Here is a 22,471-nt window from a genome sequence, read left to right as displayed (position 1 = left end):
CCCTCCACCGGTCACCCCTGACCCTGTGACACTGAACAAGAAACCAGTCATCTCTTTTTCAGTCCACAGAGTGCTTTTATGCCACTGTTAGGACATAAGTCTTTTATTATCTTACTTTATGGAGATAAGGTTTTAATATGGCTTATTCAAAGCTTAGTCAAATACAACTGAGTGCCCTAATCACACTATCCCAAATGCAAGTCCTGTGCACAGAATTTGAATTTAAGCAAAATGACATTCAGTATGTACTTCACTGGTGTAAACCACACCTTTTCTACCAAATGCATGTTTCTACTAAGCTCCTCTGACTTTTTTAAACAAACACTGGCCATGGATCAAGTAAGGACACTTGATGCACAACATAGCAGCACCTGGCTAAGTCACACAAACCTGTATGACCCGTCAGAGGATAAACACAGAGACAGCTCGCTAAACATGGCTGGCGGAACAGTTTAGATAATAATATAACTGGTCTGTAGGGACTAAACAGATGACTGAGGAAGGAAGTGATGTTCATGATAGGGAACTTAAAAAGGCAACAGACAGGAGGCAATTACTGCTGCTTTCTGCCATGTACCTTCTTATCAAACTCCTTGTGCTTTTTTGATCGGTGTGGCCCCCTCTAAAAATATCAAGCTGTCTGAAAGATATCAGCAACTACTAAACAACAGATAAATGACTGATGATTCGCATTTACCATTGAGTTGAGTGCAGCTCTCTGCCTGTCTTGTGGTTAGCATCTGTGTCCTGAGGGAAACAAGCTCTGAGAAACAGTCTCACAATTACATGATTCACAACAGTAAGCTTTTGCGCAAGAGACATGCAGTGTCAAAACTTGTTAGTAGTGAGCTATGCTAAGTGCTAATAAGAGAAAAACACCTAAATTCTTAAGAACTTTACAACTTTTAATGTCTTTAATACTGGTCAATAGTTGAAAAAGACAAAAGACATTTTGTGTGTATCTCACCCATTTAAGTCTGTGTAAAATAGCTTTTGCTCTTGGAAAACAGTGTGCTATTAAGACTTAAAGACATGTGATCAGTTCACAATGAGCAACTCATGCAGCGTTTCCAGATGGGTCAGCTTCCTCTGACACATCACGAGAACAAAAGCTTGTGTGGCAGCTTCTGCATCACATTAAGCGATGCAAATATACGGGGGAATATGTTTAAAAATAAAAACCTTCAAAAGTAGAGAGAAAGGAGGAGAGTGTGGCAAGTGGTCATTTGAAAACCTCACAAACTTTGAGTATGTTAAGAGTTACGTGTGGTCACAGTTGATGGTACACAGAAAGCTGAGGAATACTTGTAGTTACACTGGGATTGCATCAGCCTCCTTCTCTCTGAATGTGAGTTTACAGTAGCTCTGCCCACTAACAGAACCTGCCAAACTAAACAGGCCTCTCAAGAACTTTTATCCAGTACAGTCAGCATAAAAGACTTTAGACAAAGTGAAGCAAGAGGCCTGGAGGATAATTTGTGCACTTTTTGTAGCCTGCTCTTTCCTTATCAAACCAAATTTACCAATTGGCAACATACTGGAAAACCCCTGAAAGCCAGGGTCTCATACTCTCTGTGGACGGTCCAGGATGACTTCATGCCCTCGTAGATTAAGTCATGGGAACCACAGGGAGATGGAGACAGCTGTTTTCAGCGTCTCTGCTACAGATTATGTTACATGTTTTCATAGCCACCCCTGTGTGAACTTCCCCTAATGCCCTATGCAAAACATCTCTGATATATAGTGTATATGGATATTCTAAGATAACAAAAAAAGTTTATAGCATATTATATATATGTGTGTGGTCTCTTTTTGTGACAAAAATAATTTCAACAGTTGAGTCCAGACCGCCCTGTTGTGTTGGTGGCTGCACATTATCTTTTACTTATCACGTAAACACTGCCCTCTTGTGTTCAAAGTGGTCTTTGCAAACACAAATCCTGTAAAGACAAATGACTTCAATAGCACAATAACACAATTGTGATTGATAGAAAGTTACAGTATATTAATCTTGAACATACATTTAAAAAAAATAGATTTGAAATATTTTTATACTGCTGTGATGCAAGTATGCAATTTCTACAACACTAGTGTCACTATTTTTTACAGTCTATGGCAGGGATCCTCAAATCTTACCCTGGAGGTCCAATGCACTGCAGAGTTTAGCTCTAACCCTAATCAAACACACCTGAGAATGCTAATCAAGGTCTTCAGGATCATTAGAGAATCACAGGTAGGTGAGTTTCATCAGGGTTGGAGCTAAACTCTGCAGCGCATTAGACCTCCAGGGTAAGATTTGAGGAACCCTGGTCTATGGTCACTACATTAAAATTGCAAACATGATATTTTTAAAACTAAAACTAAACTAAATATTCCTCCTTCCCACTGGTCACACAAAGAGATAGTCCCAGCCCAAACGTATGCTCTTGGTTGAGTTTACATTACTGTGTTGGGCAGGATGGGATGCTCAAACAAACAGAGCAATGTTTTGCTAAAAAAAGATCAACCCAAAATGGCTTACTTATAGTTGTTTCTGCATATTAAGATAAAATATTAAACACTTTAAAGATAAAGAAGGTAGCATTTATATTTACAAGACATCAGGGTAACTATTTTAAATACTACATAAAATGCTAAATAAAATTTTAGAGACGTTCTGAGACATAGATTGCAGCTTTGCAGCCTGCCTGTATGATTGCTTTCATCAGCTGATCTCCAGGCACCTGCAATAAAGATGCATCATGTGTTAGTAAAACATAAAATGGCAGAGCAAAAACATCTCTGTGGCTCCTGAAAAGCAAGTATTAAAATGATTACTGTTACTGAGGATTTATATTTTAATATTGCAGTTCATGCAAGACATTCTGTCATGGCAATAATTCAGACTTACTGATTCAGCATCATGTTCCAGTGCAGTGTCATGGTGCTCCATTTCATCGTCCCGAAATTCTTTAATCAGCTGACAAACAAACAAACAAACAAACAAACAAAAACACACATTACTTTAGTGAGTAACATTTTATTCATTATCATCATCCATATATTTTTGGTGGGGTTTTAAATCTGAGGTCATGCTTCTAAAATGCATTTTTAAATGTAATATTTTATACTGCCACTAACAAATATTTTGGATTTTAAAATGACTTAAAATGCATATCTAGTAGCAATGAATAATCGTTTCAAATAAAATATTCATATGTTTTTTTTAACAAAACAGTTTAAATGCATGACGTAATAAAACAATATAATCATAACTTATGTAAATTATGTATTATATCAAATGCCTGCAAAGGGAATTCACAATTGCATTATGATTTTTATATTGTTTTAATATTTCGTGCAGTTTTAGAAAACGGTCTAATAATGCTTTTTAATGGATTCTCATTCGTGGAATGCTTCCGGTATTTTGTTGGTTAATCAACGCAAGCAAAATGTTATCAAGGACTTTTCATAATCAAGTAGGCCTACTCAAATTTAATCAAGGAATCATGAAAGCCCTACTTTTTGGAAATTACATAATCAGCATAAGTAGAAAGTTAAACTAACAGAATTTTTGTGATATTAAAGAAACAATTGTGATCCTGGACCACAAAACTAGTCATGTGTAGCATGGGTATATTTGTAGCAATAGCCAAAAATACATTGTAACGGGTCAAAATTATGCCAAAAATAATTAGGATATTAAATAAAGATTATGTTAAGTAAAGATATTTTGTAAATTTCCTATCGTAAATATATCAAAACTTAATTTTTCATTAGTAATATGCATTGCTAAGAACTTTATTTGGACAACTTTAAAGGCAATCTTTTCAGTATTTTGATTATTTTGCACCCTCAGATTCCAGATTTTCAAATAGCTGTATCTCTGCCAATTATTGTCCTATCCTAACAAACCATATACCAATGCTTATTTATTTAGCTTTCAGATAATGTATAAATCTTAATTTTAAAAATTGACACTTATGACTGGTTTAAAGTCATGAAGTTTAAATCCTCTAATACAAAATTTAAGGAAGTGTCTCATCACAATTCTACAGTTTCTCTGTGTGTAGTTTGAAGCCCGCCATTGTTTAAGGGTTGTACACACCTGCAGCAGTTCTGTGTACTTCTCAGGATCTTTCTCCATTAGAGTTCTGATCTGACTGTTGTAGTGCTCTGAGATACTCTCCTCGACAGCCACAGTGCAGGCCATCGCCCCTTCCTTTCCCAAGAGAGCAGAGCCGGCGCCTGTCCAAAAAGCAGACATGTCATGGACCAGATGTGGAACTTTCAGACATCCTATGTTTTATTTTAAATAAAGACATTTTCTAGAAATAAATAACCCAAGTACACACAGAGTTTCCACATCCCTATAGATCAATGATCTTCAATGACTTTTCCAGTTGCCCATGATTTTTAAAATAAATTTTTTAAAACAAGTGCATAGAGACTAAAGCAATTTCAGTTGTGCACTTTATTGTAATTTATTAAAGTACCAGTAAAAGAACAAAAAATCATTTAAATAAATTTATCACTGCATCACTTGCTCACCAATGGATTATTTGCAGTGAATGAGTGCTGTAAGAATGAGAGTTCAAAACGCTATATATATATATATATATATATATATATATATATATATATATATATATTTAGAGAGAGAGAGAGAGAGAGAGAGAGAGAGAGAGAGAGAGAGAGAGAGAAAAATGATGCGCCCACCCACCCACACACCACATTGAATTTTAAATTGTTCATAGAATTCTAAAATGCTAATTATTTGTTCTGCTTTTAAAATGTATATACATGCATGTTTCTGTTTTACATTCAATGTAAACACTCTGCTTTGGCAATACACTGTAACAATTGTCATGCCAATAAAGCACATATTGAATTGAAATGAGAGAGAGAGAGAGAGAGAGAGAGAGAGAGAGAGAGAGAGAGAGAGAGAGAGAGAGAGAGAGAGAGAGAGAGAGAGAGAGAGAGAGAGAGAGAGAGAGAGAGAGAGAGAGAGAGAGAGAGAGAGAGAAGTACTGTAAAGGTCACACTCACCAAGTGCAAATCCTGCTATGTTCCACAAAGGAAGCAGGAGAGTCGGACGCACTCTGTTCTCAGCCAGTATCTCATTAAACTTACTCAGGTGCTGCTTCTCTTGATCCCACATTTCCTTTAACAGTAATTGATATATCAGCACATTCATCATTACACTGAATGCCTAATTGCATATTACATCGAACCTCACTGAATGCTGTTCTTTTTTAAACAAACTAACATGACAACTTCATATAGGAACAAATGTGATATGTGATGCCAGGGAAATGGTAATCTTTGGAAATGGTAATCTAGGTTTATGGTCTAATACCTGAATGAGTGGACTTATTTGTGTCTGGCCAAGAACAGCCATCTGACCAGCATAGATTCGGTTGGCCCCATATTCTCCTGCATGGTCCACTCTCATCATCCTGTGAAGAATGGCTTTTTCTTCTTCCTCGTTGGTGGGAGGCAATACAACATATCCCCTTGCACATGCCACAACAGCTGGAAGAGCATATAAACATGCAAAGGTAAGTGAGTACCACAGAAACAACATTATTGTTGTTACATCACAAACACACAGCCTGTATTTAAAATACAGGAGTTCTGAGCACCTAAATATATTATATGTACAAGAAATTACATTACAAAAATAAAACACAAATTTGCCAAACATTTCAAATTTGGCAAACAAAAATATACATTGTAAACATGAAAGTACTTTATTGATTATTTGCTCTGAATTTCAAGTAGCAATTCTTTAAACTGCGGAAATGTAAAGTAATATGTAGTTATAAGTTATGAAACTGTTGTGAAACTGTTTTGGTAATACTTACATTTGTGATTTAAACAAAGTTGACCCGCTGTCGGTAATAGTGGCTGTTTAGCACCACGAGGCATAAAACGAGGTCTAACAAACCTGTGCATGTTTGTAGCTGTTTTTGATAACAGAAAAATCGATAAATGTCATTGAAAGGAACTAGGTGGGCGTGTCGCACACGTAGCTTTTACCAAACACTGTATTTGGCGCTTAAATATTACGTCAGCGACTGGCGTTATGAAAAACGGTCCCTTCGCGCTCAGGTAAGACAATTATTTCGCTAATGTTTCGCTGAATGTAAAATTAAACAGAGCTGACATCGTTCGCAACTCGCTCAATACAGGGTGCTTTCTAAATTCAGTTCAACGAATAAATAAAGAAATTAATTATATAATTTAGTATGTTAAATAATATTTTCAAATTATGTGATGCTGTAGCTGACTCCTGTAAAGACGTGCCCAAAATTTGCTAAATGCTTAACTCACAATTAATGCTGTAGTTTTTATTTACATTTTTTCATAGCTACTAATCGTGTTATAGTGTTATTTAGTATCAGTATTCAACTATTTAATTTCTTATGTCTCTAGAAAAGCATTGAGGCTATTTTTTATTTAAACTTTTATTATATTATTATTATTATTATTATTATGAATATATTATATAATATAATATGTTTTAGTATTTTTCGACAGTTTTTCCATAATATGGTTTACCATAATGTTTACAACAGTTTGTGTTTTACAACATTTTTTTTTTTTTTTCTAATCTCTGCCCTCACTTGAAAGCCATATTAAAGGCATTTAAAGGTTAAATATTCTGCAGGTATAAGTTAAATGAAAGCTCATGTGTGGTGCAACTAGCACTGATAAATGCTGATAAAAAAAGTTTTAAGTAATGGAAAACATAATTTCTTTTACTGCATTGTACAGCGCATGTATATCTGGAACATAGAAGATGGTACACTGCTGGATTTGTTGATATTCTTGTTGTTTGTGCAGGAGATGCTGTCATTCTGGACACAAGCGAGTGGGCGTCTGCTGGTGGGGGTTGACACAGCACCTACAGCGCGTCTGAATGCTGCCATCGCTGAGATCAGAGAACAGTATGAAGGCCTGCTGCCCAAGAAACACTGAAAAACTGAAGCACAGTTCAAATATGGGGTAAATAATTTTAGAAGCAAACACAAGTACACACACAGTGACTCGTTTCTGTCTTTTTCTCTCTTACTCTTCCCTGTATCAGAGACAGATGGTTGAATGTTATACTGAAAGCTTTCTTATCCTTTTTTATTTATATGAGATCTAGTCATATGTTTCCTGTTTTATCTTATATATGACTCTTAATAGCTCATAGCGTCCTAATAATAATAATATATACAATACATACTGCATGTAGGTTTGTGTCACTTTACCTCATCCATCCACACAGTGGCACTCTCACACAGCAAATAGCAAAAGCAAATCCCTTTGAACTGTGATTTACCAGCATAAATCTATTTTCAGATTTGACATGAAATGTATTTTTCTTGTACAACTGGTCTTGTGGATTTTTCTGGTAGAAAATGTTGAAGAAAATAATTCACAATGCACACAAAAATAATTACTTGTTAAGTTAAGTAGTTAAGACGACAATTCCTTTTTTTGTTTTAAAAGAGTGTGCTTATTCATTTTTGAGTTTAGCTTCCCAGGGTGTATCTTGAATGCAGTGTAAAGGCCTGTTTAAAGGACGATGTCTATGGTTAAAAAGTTTTAATAATCATTCTCAGTATCCAAACCACAGCTATATTGGGTAAGGTGACTTCTTGAACTTCTTACTGTGATTCAGTCAGACTCTGAATCAAGTCCAGACTTGCCATTTTGTCTGAGAAACGAGTAAGACAGGAGAGTGGACTTGAACTTGAAAAATAGTGTTTATTTTGTGCTATAACTAGTGAAGAGAAAGATATGACCGGTTCACATCCTGCTTGAACTGAGTGAACACATTGAACACATTGAAGAGTGACAAATCTGTATTTATTGTTTGAATTTTTTTTTTTTTTTTAAATGACAAAATTTAAAAGCTGAGACCTTGTTTTATTACAAAAGTAACCTGCTTTTTCTTTCTGTCGGCCTGTTGTCAGTTTTCTCTCGCTCCATGCTCTATTTTTTACTGCGTGAAGACGTGTGATGTCAGAGCGCCATGACTTGTTGGACACAGCCATGGCGTCCAAGAAAGAATCTATGTTGCCTTCCATTTACCTCGAAAGTTGGATATCGAAGCTGGTAGTGACATCAAGTGGACCATGTTCCAGTACAGAACTCCACAACAACCATGGTGGAGTTTTTAGCAATAGCAGTTAGTTAAAAAGTGGTATTTTGCACAGATAACGCCATAGTATCATGTCCACAAATAGAGGCTGGATAGTACTGTGTACACCACATAGTTTATTGAGACACAGATAAACATAAGTGCTAATAAACAATATACTGTTTATTTTCTGTTGATGCTCTGAATAGCCATATTGGATTCTGAAGTTGGAATTGTAGTTCCTCCCAGAATTCCAATTCAGAACTGACTTGGGAGGGCATTCCAGGTAAAAGTTCCTACTCAGAATTTCCAATTTACGAGTACAAATGGAACATACCATTAGACATTATCGTTACTCATCCCCATGTCATCCAAGATGTTCATGTCTTTCTTTCTTCAGTTGAAAAGCAATTAAGGTTTTTAAGGGAAAACCTTCCAGGATTTTTCTCCATAAAGTGGACTTCAGTGTTTGATAATGGGTCCAAATTGCAGTTTCAATGCAGCTTTAAAGGGCTCTACATGATCCCAGCCAAGTTATAAAGGATCTTATCTAGTGAAACAATTGGTCATTTTCGAAGAAAAATATAAATTTATATACATTTTAATCACAAATGCTCATCTTGCACTAGCATTATATAACCCAGGGCTCTAGAGTGCGACCAATTTGGTCGCATGTGCGACCTAATTTCTCAATGGTGCGACTAAAAAAAATCAAAGGTTGCACCGGTGCGACCAGCCGTTCGAGGGGAAAAAAAACGAAACTCCTTCACTCTTAAAGTCTCCCTGTTGCTCAACAACAGACACACATTAGACCCATATCGTGGTCTAAACCAATCAGAGATAAAGGACGGATCCCGCCCCCCCTCTGATTGTCCATGGTCCAGATATTCCTGTGCGTGTGTGTACGTTTGAAAATGCATGTGATGCAGTCAGGATGTCTCTACATTGGCAAGCGTTTACAATGCCTCCTCCGCAAAAACACGGACTGGATCGCGGACTCCATTCATAAAAAAACGAATTTACTATGGCGCGGAATGCCACGTAATACGTTGATTTCTGGATTGATAAATCAAAAGTTGGTCTGTCACTTAATTCAAATCGCGATATGGACTAGTGTCTATGAAAACTGAAAGGCAAAAATACCGTTTAAAACGAATCCTGCATGTTCCATTCGCCTCTATGTATTAGGCTAATGGTGGAGACGTGTATTTTTTTTTTTAACTACACGCGTATAGAAGCACGCGTGACGCTCCCGCTAATTTTTGGAATTTGCATCTCACATGAACAGATAAACTCAATCTCCAAACCTACTGTGTCACTTTTACCGTTTCATTTGAGAAAGCATCACATCATACTGTACACACAGAAACTTCACGGAAACCTGTCAAAATAAAAGTACGGTTTAACATGAAACAAAACAATATTAGTCCTGTATTACTTTTGTACAGTATAATGTTGGTGTTTATATATTCCCATTTATAAATCATATATATGTTTGCCAAAAATTAAAAAGGTTTATTTTTCATTTGATTAAAAATAAATACATGTTTATGCTTTCATTTGATTATGAGAAAAATTAAAACAAGAATTTCGAAAAATAGAAATAAAATTAAAAAAAACAATTTTAGAGCCCTATTGTTCAAAATGTTAAAATAGAGAGTTTTGGACTTATTTTTTCACTGAAATGTTTTTGTTATTACACAAAGTAGGGTAAAGTACTGGGGAAAAAATATGCTTCAAATAAAGAACTTTATATTGACCAGATTGTTAGTTAATCATTTACAAGTCAATATTGCCTATATGGACAGGAATTAAAAAATAAATAAAATAAAAAAGTAAAAAAAAGTGAACTTGTAAAACTGCAGTGTTAAATGTGATGCGGTTGAAAATTTGGGTGCACCTAACTTTTGTGCTGGTGCACCTAAGAAAAAAAGTTAGGCGCACCAGTGCAACCAGTGCAAAAAGTTAGTCTAGAGCCCTGTAACCACACATGCGTGATGTAGGTGGAAGTATCACCCCAGTGTTTACAAACCAAAAAAAGGTAAAGCAGAAGTTGGAGAAGAAAATAAGATGGAATTTTTTGCCTTACCTTTCCTTTTTAACTGAAGTACACAGAAGAACTAACGACACGTGACTTTTCTAACGTGATGTGCAATGCATTAAAACATGCATGCACATCGCAGAGTTGGTGCAAGATTAACATTTGGGGTTAAAAAGTATAAACATTTAGATTTTTTTTAAAGAAAATGACAGATAGTTTCGCTTGATAAGACACTTAATCCTTGGCTGGGATCATGTAGAACCCTTTAAAGCTGGGATTTTCAAGAATTTGGATCTTCAACCCACTGATCCCCATTGAAGTCCACCATATGGAGAAAATTCATAGAATGTTTTCCTAAAAAACCTTCTTTGCGACTGAAGAAAGAAAGACATGAACATCTTGGATGACATGGGGGTAAGTAAATTATCAGGAAATTTTCATTCTGGAACTCGACTCAACACAATGGACTAAGGTCCAACACTACTGTGATCTTGAATTCACATAATCCACCTTCTGCAGTTGAACTTCGCCACTGTCAGTTCATTACTGATCTTGTGCACTGATCTGCAAAGTGAAAACCCTCAAATTAGCTCTAACTTGTGCAGATCCCACATTTTAGGACAACCTTTGCCCAAATCCCTCGTCGGACGTCTCTGAGGTTTCCTTTATGTGTGTCGTTTCACAAATTACAACTTCTCCTTGTGAGAGATCCAGTGACTAAACAGCCTGTCCTCCAAATGAAAATCAAAACTAGAAATGTAGAAAAAAAAAATCTTTTTGGGGTTTTGGTTCACAGACGGAGCAGACAGAAAAATAAGCACAGACAAAATTTCACACTTTTAAGAGCTCTCCAAAAATATCTACTGTAATATAATGGAACATTTCCAATTGATGTGTTGCTTGTTTTTGTCCATATTTTGCTGAAAATGTATTTTTGAATGGCCATCAATGAGGAAAAAATAAAGATTCTTTTTAGCATCTCTTTACTGGCATAATAGCATCTACCAGCAGAGACTCATTTTTAGATAACCATCCAAACCTTGACTCCTCGGCTCAAACAAACTGCAATGTTTGCACAGAACAGTAGCGTTTAGGCTTTTTTGGGAAATGTACAAACTCTGTGAATATCTTACTTTGTGCTTAGTTTAATTAAGCATGTACACCTTTAAGTACAGCTGCAAACTTTATTTGGTGTGTCAGTATTAATTACCATTTCCCTGTGGCATGCACAGACATGCATACACACTCAAATGCACAAATACACAACAGCGTAAGCAAAATAGAAAACATTTCCCTCACAGTGCAAAACAAATACACTAGGGAAAAAAAGAATACTGCTTCAAGCTTAAGTGTAGGGGAAATCCACACACCTGACTCAAGATAGCCACTGTAGCATCAGAAAAGCACTTGCCATATGTTTACAGCATTGTGCAACAATACTACAGAGATATCTGTTAAAGAGCTGACGTTTAGCCTGCTTATGTATGGGCTTTCAATGCAAATGCCACAGCACATAGAGAAAGAAACCTTTGATCAGTGATCTTATTTGGTGATTTGGGGCTGTAGTATTAAGAATAGATTGAGAAGCAATTCCATCCACTGAATTAAGATTTCAGAACGGACTTGAATTTATTTTTGATGTTGGTAATAGTGCTGAAGCCTACTGAGGCGTGCTCTCTACAAATGTTGCTCTTTGACCTTGATGACTGGTTTGTTAGTGCATTAAATGAGATATAGGTTCCCTCCGGATTTGGGCAAGTAGTAATAGTTGTTTGTAAAACCTTTAGTTTTCCAATTACAGCTCCATTTCTTACTGATAAATTAGCATTGATGTTTCTGATAGTGAATTGTGAGTATCGAGTAAGCTGGAGAGACATCATTCAGCGCCTGCTGAAGGAGTTATTCAGGACTAGAGGAGTTTAAAGATGTAAAATGTGCTCTGCCAGTTCTTTGATGCTGTAATTCATTCTTTATATCCTCGTCTCTGTCTTTCGGTTCCCATGGTTCAGCTGCCCTCTTCAGGCATTAGGAATTTCCAAATACATATTACACAATATTTACACAGGACCATTTCCAGCTTACGGCGAACAGCCTCGACTCTCATTTGAGATTTTGAATACACCAATACATACAGCACAGAGCCTTCAGGCTCAGTAAAAAGGCAAAGGTATTACTATGAAATTGCAGATAAATATTTATTTGAAAATATCTCAGCAGTGGCAGTCAGTACAGACAGTATGTATTGTTCACAGGGATCTTTGCCCTGATGAGGGAGTAAAAAAAAAAATCACCAAGGAGATGGTTTGACTGAATAACAACACAATGGCTGCCTGATATGAGAGCGGATTTAGCCTGCAGGAAGCATAAGCAGACTGTAAACACACATCTGAGGCTTTCTTCTGACAGAAAAAGCAAACAGTTTAAAGTGTGGCATATTACAGATGTATTAGATCCAGTTTGAACTCTCTCAGATCATTTTACCATGTTCAAATAACCTAAAGAGCTGGCAAGGAAGCTAAAAAAGAAATAGTGCTTCACTGGTAAATGGTAAACTGGTATAGGCAAACATTTTGATACACATGTAAAAACCATATATTTTGATTCAGTAAAATGGCTGACTGGTTTATATGTTTAGCTAGTCTGCTGACCCAGAGGAGTCAGCAGCTTGTCCCACACCTCCAGTTTTATGATAGCCCTGCCTAAAGGACACATGGTGGCCCTTAAGTCCACATATTTTCCATCAAAGTTAATGCCTGACCCGTTAGCCTCCTCCCTCACAAAGCCCTGCTGGTTCTTTTGATAGTACATTTCTTTATAAAGGGCCTGGTCACACTCTTTTCCTTTTGGGTAGATGCCTACTGCAAACCAATTCTTATACAGATTGTAGTCCCAGGGGACGGAAAACATGACGGCCATGGTCTCAATGTAGTCATTTCTGCTCCGCTCGAAGAGGTCGTAGGTCATGACCCCCACGCTGCCGGTGGCCTGAGCGCTGGTCTTGCTGATAGTGCATACTTCGGTCTTGAGGGGGCGCACTGTGGGCTGAGGTGGGTTGCAGGCTTCGCCATTCTCAAGATAGACCCTGTAGGATTTATATACATGAATTATACACAAACATGCATATATTGCTGCACAAAATGCACATTTAAATGGATAGTTCACCAGCCCAATTTTAAATTCTGTTATCATTTATATCATTAATAATAAATAAGCTTTTCATTAATGCATGGTTTGTTAGGATAGGACAATAAATGACAGAGATACATTTATTTGAAAATCTGGAATCTGAGGGTGCAAAAAATCCAAATATTGAGAAAATCGATACTAATCAAGAATTAAGTTTTGGTATATTTACGGTAGGAAATATACAAAATATCTTCATGGAACATTATCTTTACTTAATATCCTAATGATTTTTGGCATAAAAGAAAAATCGATAATTTTAACCTATACAATGTATTTTTGGCTATTGCTACAAATATACCCATGCAACTTAAGACTGGTCACATATGGAAGTTTAGAGGCAAAGTTTTAGTTTTGAATGCTTGGTTTAACATTAGTTTTGCTTCTGGTTGTAGTCTCACTTTGGGTTGAGGAGGCAGTAGTTGTTTGTCAGGTTGGTGATCTCTATGGTGGCGTGTCTCTTGCTGCTCACGTTGGCAGCGGCAGCCTCAGCAGACTCAGTCATGATGGTGCACGATAGATCTGATTGACGGCTGAAACGGAGGGAAGTAGAGAGGAGAGGCATGGTGTGAGAAAAGAAGTCTGTACCTTGCGGTAAAAAGAAGTGGAAATGCAGTTTTGTTTACACTTCAGGGCTGCAGTGCAAATACAATAACTTTTCAGTTGTTTTTCTGTGATATAAAGTTAGTTAATTGTCCTCTAGTTGAACTGCTGTGCTGAATTAATGTGTTGAATACAGTGTTTTATTCCTAAAAAAATATTTGGTGCTGTCTGGTGTGTGTGTGTGTATATATATATATATATATATATATATATATGCATACACTTCAATATAAAGCATAGAAGCATTCGATTAAGGCTCATCTGATGAACATTTTTGTTTCTTTTATTACTATTGTCAATGTAAGCTAGCGAATAAACAGGATCATAGTAATTACATGCCAAGACCCCACCTAAAAATACTTTGTGCCTGAAGCATCTTTCATTTTATAATGCCTTGCTTTAAGAAGCGCAAAAAGTGTAAAATAAGTTGCTCAAATGTCCATAATTGAATAAAGTGTCTTGCCATGTTATAATTTTAATATGGAAATAAAATGATGCATTAGAATACATTAGAATTTAGTTCTGATTATTGATTAGAATGAAGGCTTACCTCTGTACTACTTCGGAGAGTGTGTGTCGCTCAGTAACAGTGTGTTCCAAAAGAGTCACTGAGTTTTTACTTTGTCCCTTTCCCAGGCTTCATGATCAGCAACAAGAACAGTACATACCCACCCACGAAAAAAAAAAAAAAAGCATGCCTACCCAGATTTAGTGTACACCCCCTTTACACACAGATATGGAGACACACTGACATGGGTGGAAAAAATGCTTGGAGTTCCACGCCCAAAACTGTTGTTAGATTTGTTACACCATAACAGTGAATTTCATGTACAGATTTGTCTCAGAAATTGCTCAGTTTTCAAGGTTAGCTCAGATTCAAACAAGTAGGTATGCATTTTACAGGAATACGTTTTAGGTGAGGTTTCCTGTTCATTCATCATAATCAGTCTTTATAGTGTTTAGTACAGCAATAATAGAATTGTGAAATTGTTTTGATGGGAATGTTTGTTTCGTAATGTGTTTTGCATATTGAGCCTTGAAATCTTCTCACTTCATTTCCTGCTTAAACCATTGTGGGATAAAAGTTGTTCAAAAAACTGTTTGCGTGCACACACACATACATGTACACAACCAGTCAAAATTTTTTGAACAGTAAGATTTGTAATGTTTTTTTTAAAGAAGTCCTTTCTGCTCACCAAGCTTGCATTTATTTGATCCAAAGTACAGCAAAAACAGTAAAATTCTGAAATATTTTTACTATTTAAAATAACAGTTTTCTATTTGAATATATTTTAAAATATAATTTATTCCTTTGATCACAGATACATATTCAGCATCATTACCCCAGTCTTCAGTGTCACAAGATCCTTCAGAAATCATTCTAAAATGATTTTTTGAAAAAAAAAAATAATAATTTTTTATTATCATCAATATTTAAAACTGTACTTTTTTTTAAGGATTCTTTGATGAATAGAAAGATCCAAGGATCAGCATTTATCTGAAATAAAAAGCTTTTGTAACATAATACACTAAACCATCCAAAACTTGGAGTCAGTAATTTTATAGAAATGAATAGTTTTATTTAGCAAGGATAATTTAAATTTGATCAAAAGTGATGATAAAAACATTTATAATGTTACAAAAGATTTCTATTTCAGATAAATGCTGTTCTTCTGAACTTTCTATTCATCAAAGGACCCTGAAAAAATTATACTCCACTGTTTAAAAAAAATAAAAAAAATAAATAATAATAATAAATGTTTTTGAGCAGAATATTAGAATGATTTCTAAAGGATCTTGTGACTGGAGTAATGACCCTAAAATCACAGGAATAAATTATATTTTAAAATATATTCAAATCGCAAACAGTTACTTTAAATAGTAAAAACATTTCAGAATTTTATTGTTTTTGCTGTACTTTGGATCAAATAAATGCAGGCTTGGTGAGCAGAAGAGACCTTTCAAAAACATAAAAATCTTACTGTTTAAAAACTGGTAGTAGATGCTACGGCAATGACAAGGTCATAGGTTTTAAATCCCAGGGAGTGCATACATTTGTGTATACTTTATGTATTATTTTTATGAATGGATGTATAATAATTTTATATAATTTATGAATGCAACGTCTCTTTAAAGTCTCTTTAAATAGAAGCATATTAAAACTCAATAATTAGATTTTTTTTGCACCCTCAGATTCCAGATTTTCAAATAGTTGTATCTCAGCCAAATATTGTCCTATCCTAACAAACCATACAGCTTTCAGGTGATGTATAAATCTCAATTAAAAAAAAAGATTACCTATATGACTTGTTTTGTGGTCCAGGGTCACATATTATATGTGGTGCAGACACAGAAGCAAACATAAATATTCAAAACAGTCTTTTTTATTTAAATGCATTTTGAGAATCAGAAAACTGGGCAGCATAAATGCAAGTATTCATACAGACATAAAAAAATTACATCAACATTTGTATGTCATGTGCATTTTAATGTTGTTTAAGATCAGAAAAAGTATATGAAACAATTTCTTAAATCATATGTGTACTGTTACTGTTGTCAGACTAAATTTGTTTATGATTTAGCCCATCTTGTCATAGACCTCTAGCTTGATAATAGCCTTGCCCACAGTAGACATAGTGGCCCTCAAGTCTATTTTCTTTCCTTTGTGGATGATTCCAGATCCCCCTGCATTTGCACGGGTGAACTGGCTGAAGTCCTTCCCCTCATACATGTGCTTGTACAGGGCCTTGTCACATCCACGGCTGCTCTCAAACAACCCAATGCCTATCACATTCTTGTACAAGTTGTAGTCGAAGGGGATGGAGAACATAACGGCCATGCGCTCAGTGCACATACGGTTCTGCATGTGGAAAAGGTCATAGGTAAAGATGCCCACAGCTCCGGTGGCGGTGTTGTCATCTTTAGTGAATGAGCAAACCTCTGTCTTGCCAGTGCGGATGGTGGGCTGGGGTGGATGGTAACTGAACCCACTGGACATGTACACCCTGAGAAAAGTTTATAGTTGACATTGGTCAATATATATTTTATAGATGTACAATTACAATAAATAAAAGACAGTTTCAAGTAGATTTTTTATAGGGTACAATTGAACACTCTTCTTTTTTAACTGCATTTTGAAAGAGTTTTTCCTGATTTTTTCACTTACTAAACAGATTTTGTCAGTAACGTAAAGGGATAGTTCACCCAAAAATGAAAATTTTGTGTTGTTGTGATGTGTGATCTGCTTACCCCCAGGGCATCCAAGATGTAGGTGACTTTGTTTCTTCAGCAGAACACAAACAAAGATTTTTAACTTAAACTGTTGCAGTCTGTCAGTCATATAATGGCAGTCAATGGGACCCACGAAAAGATTACATTTGCTTGCGCAAACTCACTCACTCAGCGAGTGTTGACTTTTCACAGACTTTTGAGCCTGATTGACAGAAGTTATGGTTGCTTGCTCTTAGTCACACACCGGCTGTTCAGGGCAAGTTGAACAGTTGAACATTTTGGTGGATCAGAGGTAAAAAATGATAGAAATACTGTTTAGTGTCTTGCACAGACCGATTGTTTCATGTGTTAAGACATTAACATATGCTCATGAGCCGCAGGGTTTAATTTGGTTTTGTCTGTGCTTTTTTTTGACTCTCAAAGCATTGGGTCCCATTGACAGCCATTATGACTGACAGACTGCACTGGTTTGGGTTTGAAATCTTCATTTGTGTTCTACTGAAGAAACAAAGTCACCTACATCTTGGATGCCCTGGGGTTAAGCAGATAAACATCAAATTCAAATTGTTGGGTGAATTATCTCTTTAATTTAAATAATTGTAAATGTAAAATTTTTGCACTTCCTAAAGCAAGACTTACTTTGGATTGATAAGGCAGTAAACGCTGCTGACATTGCTGATTTCCACAGTACAGTTCCTGTTTGTGTTTATAGTTGCTGACACGGATTCTGCGTTCTGCATCTTGGCGCTGCTTCTGTGGGGTCTTGAAAAAGGAAAAATATTATAGGAAAAGATTGAAAAATTATTTTGAAAAGAAATTTGCATTCAGCAAAGTACTAAAGGGACAGTTCATGTAAAAAGCAAAAGGAGATACTTAGAAAAGCGCCCAAGCTGCCTTTTCCCCCCATACAATTAAAGTTGATGGGGACCAACTGTCAACTTTATTCACTTACATTTTATTTAAAGAAGCAACTTGCATATTCTGCTAGATAATTATTCTTTTAAAGCAAACAAACTGTATAGCAAACCCTACAGCATTCTAATCAAATAAGTTTGATTGACAAGCTGCTCAGCATTTACACGCAAATCAAGCCAAAGCCTAATCTGTCTTCTTGTCAGAAACTAGCCAGTAAATGTGACAGCAGGTAGACAGATGAGTGTTTTCCACAGTTTTAGCACAGGCGCTAAAAGATCTCTAATAACAGGCCTGACAGCATGGCAGAATATGGAAAGCCACTTGCGGTCTCCATATGGCTTCAGAGAACTAAACTGTTAGCAGAGACGAACAGTGGAGCGGTGAGCTGAGAACCATGACATGCACTAGCAGACACAAGCAATGAGACTGTGGTTACAGCATAGATGAATTAAGGGTTAATGCTAGATAAAAGCTTTTTCACCTTTTGTTTTTATAGCGCACACATGAACACAAACTGGTTAATAAGTACCTGCTAGTAAGAGAGGCTGCTGCTGCTGAGAGAATTGAGGGTTTGCTGCTCGTCTGTTTCAGCGTAGATGAAGAAAGTGGTGGCTGAATGACAGAAACACCCGTAGACGCACAAACAGCTGCTTGACAAACACAGGCGTGTCCCTTGCTTTCCCCACCAATGCTGACAGGAAAAAAAAAAACAGCAGAAACATTTGTGGGAGAGTTTGATGGGAGTTGACGCAGTTAGGTTGACTAACTGCTTTCATAAATCTTCATCCCCAAAGCGTCATTTAGAGACTTCATGGGCACACAGCCAATAAAAATACAATAAAAATATCTTGTCAAACAAAAAACTAAAAACACTGACTAATTCTGCAGAAATTCATATTTTAGTAGGTAGATTATCCACTAAGTGCTAATGAAAACATGACAAGTTATGAAATGCCTTGTTGGTTACAGTGCAAATATTGTACTTAAAATCACTGCTGAAAAGTGCTAAATCCACCACACCCAAAACCTTTATGTTAAGTGATGAAGGATGATAAAAACAGTGTGCATTACTTGTGTAATATTTGCACTACACTTCATATTATTAATGCATGTTAGAGCCTCTCTTTCCTAAGAGTGACAGTATGTGATTGAACATGTCATGGTCCGATGAAGCAAGAGAGTGAAACCACACAGCCGCTCCCTTACCGCTGACAAAACCGAGTGTTGAGAGTCCCGCTGCATGTACAGGCATTTCCCCTTCATTCCAGCACAGTTTAAACACACTCACACACCTAGAGACTTGGTAGTTTGCAGAAATGCACTCAAGTCTGAATGAAAGTTGAGGGCCCTCATTTATTTTCCAACAGGGGGCAGCAAATGTACATTTTTTCACCCCATTAATCCTCTTCTAATTATGAAATCCTTAATCTAAGAAACATTTTACATTTAACATGGAGATGTTAATTAATTATACATAAATTTTAACATAAAAAAGCTAAATGGGCTATGCTATGTTTCCTTTAAAGGGAGAGTTCACCCAAAAAAATGATCTCAATAATTTACTCACCCTTATTCCAAACCTGGATTGTAGACTCGGAAGTAAACGCCCACCGTTTGATTGGCTATTGGCTATTGGCCAGTTGTCTATGTTTGACAGCCTACGTTATTCACAGATGAACACTGTTGTGATTTAGGTTAAAAATGAATAAATACTCAGTACATATCAAACAACCTGTAATAACTAGGGATGTCACAATACTCAATATAATATTGAACCGTTCGGTACGACATCCACGGTTCAATACGCGTTTGTAAATTGCGGTTATTCGGTTTTGCATCTAAATATCTTCCATTTATTTCTCTTGGAATTTTCTGTATGTTTGCCCACTATTTCATGTGCTGAAATGAGAAAACGCTTCCCCTCTTATATTTGAAAAAAATAACGCAACACGCAGAGCATCTTCCATTCTAATGACATGCAATGATAAGCCTTTCTAAACCTGTTGTCCAACAAAAGTTATAAAAACAAGTTACAAAAACATTAAAACTTGTTTTTAATTCACAACATCAGTCGAGTGTTTGAAATAACTTCCTTATGTTGTGATCTGATGTGGATTCTCATCACAGAATGAGGCAGACGATAAATTCTATACTCATATTCAATGTATGTCGATTAGCAATGGCTTATGAAAATACCCGAGATGGCTTGAAGAACACAGATAAACCATTTATTATTGCAGACGAGTTTATTGTCCTTAGATTTCATCATTCAAAACGTTTACCGTTATATCTTGTCTTTAATAAGTTACAGCAATAGCGATGCTTTTATCCATATTAGAGAAGCTGGAACGGAACGTTATTAGCGCTACTTCTTTGATACATATGACATGTTCCCTTCCGAAGGGAACTCTCACTGCGTCCTCTAGAGGGCGCTTTTGGGGAACGCTGCAGCGTGCCTCGAGTCTGAAGAATGCATAGAAAAACTACATGAAATGGCCGGCGCCAGCGTATGACGTCACCGCGGCGCGTCAGTCGCTGCCGTTGCGTCACTACCGGGCGACCATAACATAAAGAGGCGCCCGTGCAACACAATACATCTTCGCTGTCTTCAGCTTTCCCGGTTTGGATGTGCATGGGAAGAAACGGTAAGAATCCTTTCTTTGAACTACTATCATGGCAAGCACTAGCAAGTCGTTTAAACGGTGTGTTCATCCGTGTCCGCGTTATTTGACACCTGATGACACACATGATCTTTGCGATATTCTGTTTGGGCTAAGAGCACACACGCGATGTCCTTGAGGGGGCATTGTGTATACATTATGAGCGCTTCTCTATGAAGAAGCTCCGGTCTCGTCTGTCTCTCTTTCTGAGGAAAGATGAGCGTCCACTTGCCCCTCGCGGTTCGGGTCCTGCCGTTGCCGAGGCACGGAGGAAACTGAGCTCGTGGGGCTCGCAAGTGGAACTGGCTGACGATCTTGAGAGGGGTCTCTCTCTCTCGCCAGCCGGAGACGACGACAGGCTCCTAGCTGATGATGGTGCGTTATCGCTGACGTCATCAGATCCAGGAGCAAGTGCTCTTTTGGGTTCCACCCAAGAAGAGCAGGAAATGCTAGAGATGGATGAAGACGCTGAGGCTGAATCCTCTCTACCTTCCTGCCCTGCATACGAAGAGCTGCCAGAGGTTATGGACCGCACCACGGCCAGGCTTGTCCTGCTGTGGAAGCGGGCTAGAAAGATAGCGCCGCGGGGTCGCCTTGACGAGCGATATCTTTTCAGGCCATAACCATCCAGCTCTGGTGAGTCTCCCATTCCTTCCCGATCTTCATACTGAAATCGAGAGGGTCTGGAAAAAGCCGTACGCGGCGCGCATTCATAGTTCGTCCATTGCGAACTATGCTAGTATCGAGGGTTTGCGCGACCACGGCTATGAGAGGACGCCCCTTGTGGAAGAGATGCTATCTCTCCACAGGGCGGGCTTTCTCTCTCAAGACTCCCTCTCTGCCTTCTCCGGCCCTGCTGAACGGCAGAGCGTATGCAGCAGCAGGTCAGGCGGTGGGTGCACTGCACACCATGGCAGTGCTCCAAGCCTACCCAGCCGATCTGCTGAAAAATCCTTTATCCCTCGAAGGTCCAGGTATTAGCCCGAACACCACAGGGGTCCTGCTCCGCCTCCTTCTGAGGAACGGAGGTAGGTGCAGAAGGCTAGTGTTGCATCCCGCGCTCCTCCCCCGCCTGCGAGCAGGTCTAGGAGGCGACGCGGATCGAGAGGTGACAGACAGGATTTCAGGGAAGTCATCCAAGCGAGACAAAATTCTCGCAGGGGTCAGAGTAATACCTCTCCTTCCCTCGGTCCAGTCGGGTCGCCATATTAATTCCCCTGTCTCCATTTAAGCTTCCTGCACTCCCCGGACCCATGATGTCCTTTGGGGGTTCTACCTGTATAGAACCCTAATTTTCGGACGGTCTGGAATCAGGCGGTCTCTGAAAAAAAAAAAAAAAAAACCCCGCCTCTTTCTATGAAACAGGATGCTTTTAAATGGGTGAGTATGATCCATTTTTTACGTGAAGGAACTTCATACTGTCTCAGACCTGTGTATGTTTTTCTCTATTCACAGAAGAAATACGACGAGTCTACGGCAGACGCCCCCTCTGATCCTATGGATTAAGGTTACGGCAGTGTTTGCCCTCTCCACTCCACAGGCTGTGCGGTAAATCAACCCTTACAGCATATATTACACATAGGACCTCTGTCCTCTTCAAGGTAAGCTCCCTAAGTTTTTCTTAGGTTTGCCCTTGGTATGTTTATGCTGTCCTTTGCAGGCCTAGTGTAGACTTATGTCCTGTTGAGACAGGAGCATAACTCCCTAGTTACGCCCCCCTTA

At 37.6% G+C, this 22,471-nt stretch overlaps 3 protein-coding genes across 3 annotated transcripts; all 3 read right to left on the bottom strand.

Moving 5' to 3' along the window:
• Positions 1-2,645: 2,645 nt before the first annotated feature.
• LOC141288583 (5-demethoxyubiquinone hydroxylase, mitochondrial-like) lies at positions 2,646-5,506 on the bottom strand. Its single transcript, XM_073820782.1, has 5 exons — positions 5,339-5,506; positions 5,029-5,143; positions 4,088-4,227; positions 2,891-2,959; positions 2,646-2,723 (listed from the first exon to the last, which is right to left on the bottom strand). Exons 1-5 carry the CDS (start codon positions 5,435-5,437, stop codon positions 2,646-2,648), a joined length of 501 nt encoding a protein of 166 aa, XP_073676883.1. The 5' UTR covers positions 5,438-5,506.
• A 6,832-nt stretch (positions 5,507-12,338) lies between these two features.
• On the bottom strand, positions 12,339-14,629 carry apnl (actinoporin-like protein). Its single transcript, XM_073820455.1, has 3 exons — positions 14,494-14,629; positions 13,742-13,873; positions 12,339-13,239 (listed from the first exon to the last, which is right to left on the bottom strand). The coding sequence occupies exons 2-3, from the start codon at positions 13,843-13,845 to the stop codon at positions 12,789-12,791; spliced, it is 555 nt and encodes a 184-aa protein (XP_073676556.1). The 5' UTR covers positions 13,846-13,873; positions 14,494-14,629; the 3' UTR covers positions 12,339-12,788.
• A 1,680-nt stretch (positions 14,630-16,309) lies between these two features.
• Positions 16,310-18,768, bottom strand: LOC141288204 (uncharacterized). The gene is made up of 3 exons (XM_073820347.1): positions 18,619-18,768; positions 17,814-17,936; positions 16,310-16,948 (listed from the first exon to the last, which is right to left on the bottom strand). Exons 2-3 carry the CDS (start codon positions 17,912-17,914, stop codon positions 16,522-16,524), a joined length of 528 nt encoding a protein of 175 aa, XP_073676448.1. The 5' UTR covers positions 17,915-17,936; positions 18,619-18,768; the 3' UTR covers positions 16,310-16,521.
• Positions 18,769-22,471: the final 3,703 nt, after the last annotated feature.

The sequence above is a fragment of the Garra rufa genome, chromosome 1 (genome assembly GCF_049309525.1).
Source record: "Garra rufa chromosome 1, GarRuf1.0, whole genome shotgun sequence".
In the NCBI taxonomy this organism is placed as follows: domain Eukaryota; kingdom Metazoa; phylum Chordata; class Actinopteri; order Cypriniformes; family Cyprinidae; genus Garra; species Garra rufa.
This window is presented reverse-complemented; position numbering and strand designations above follow the sequence as displayed.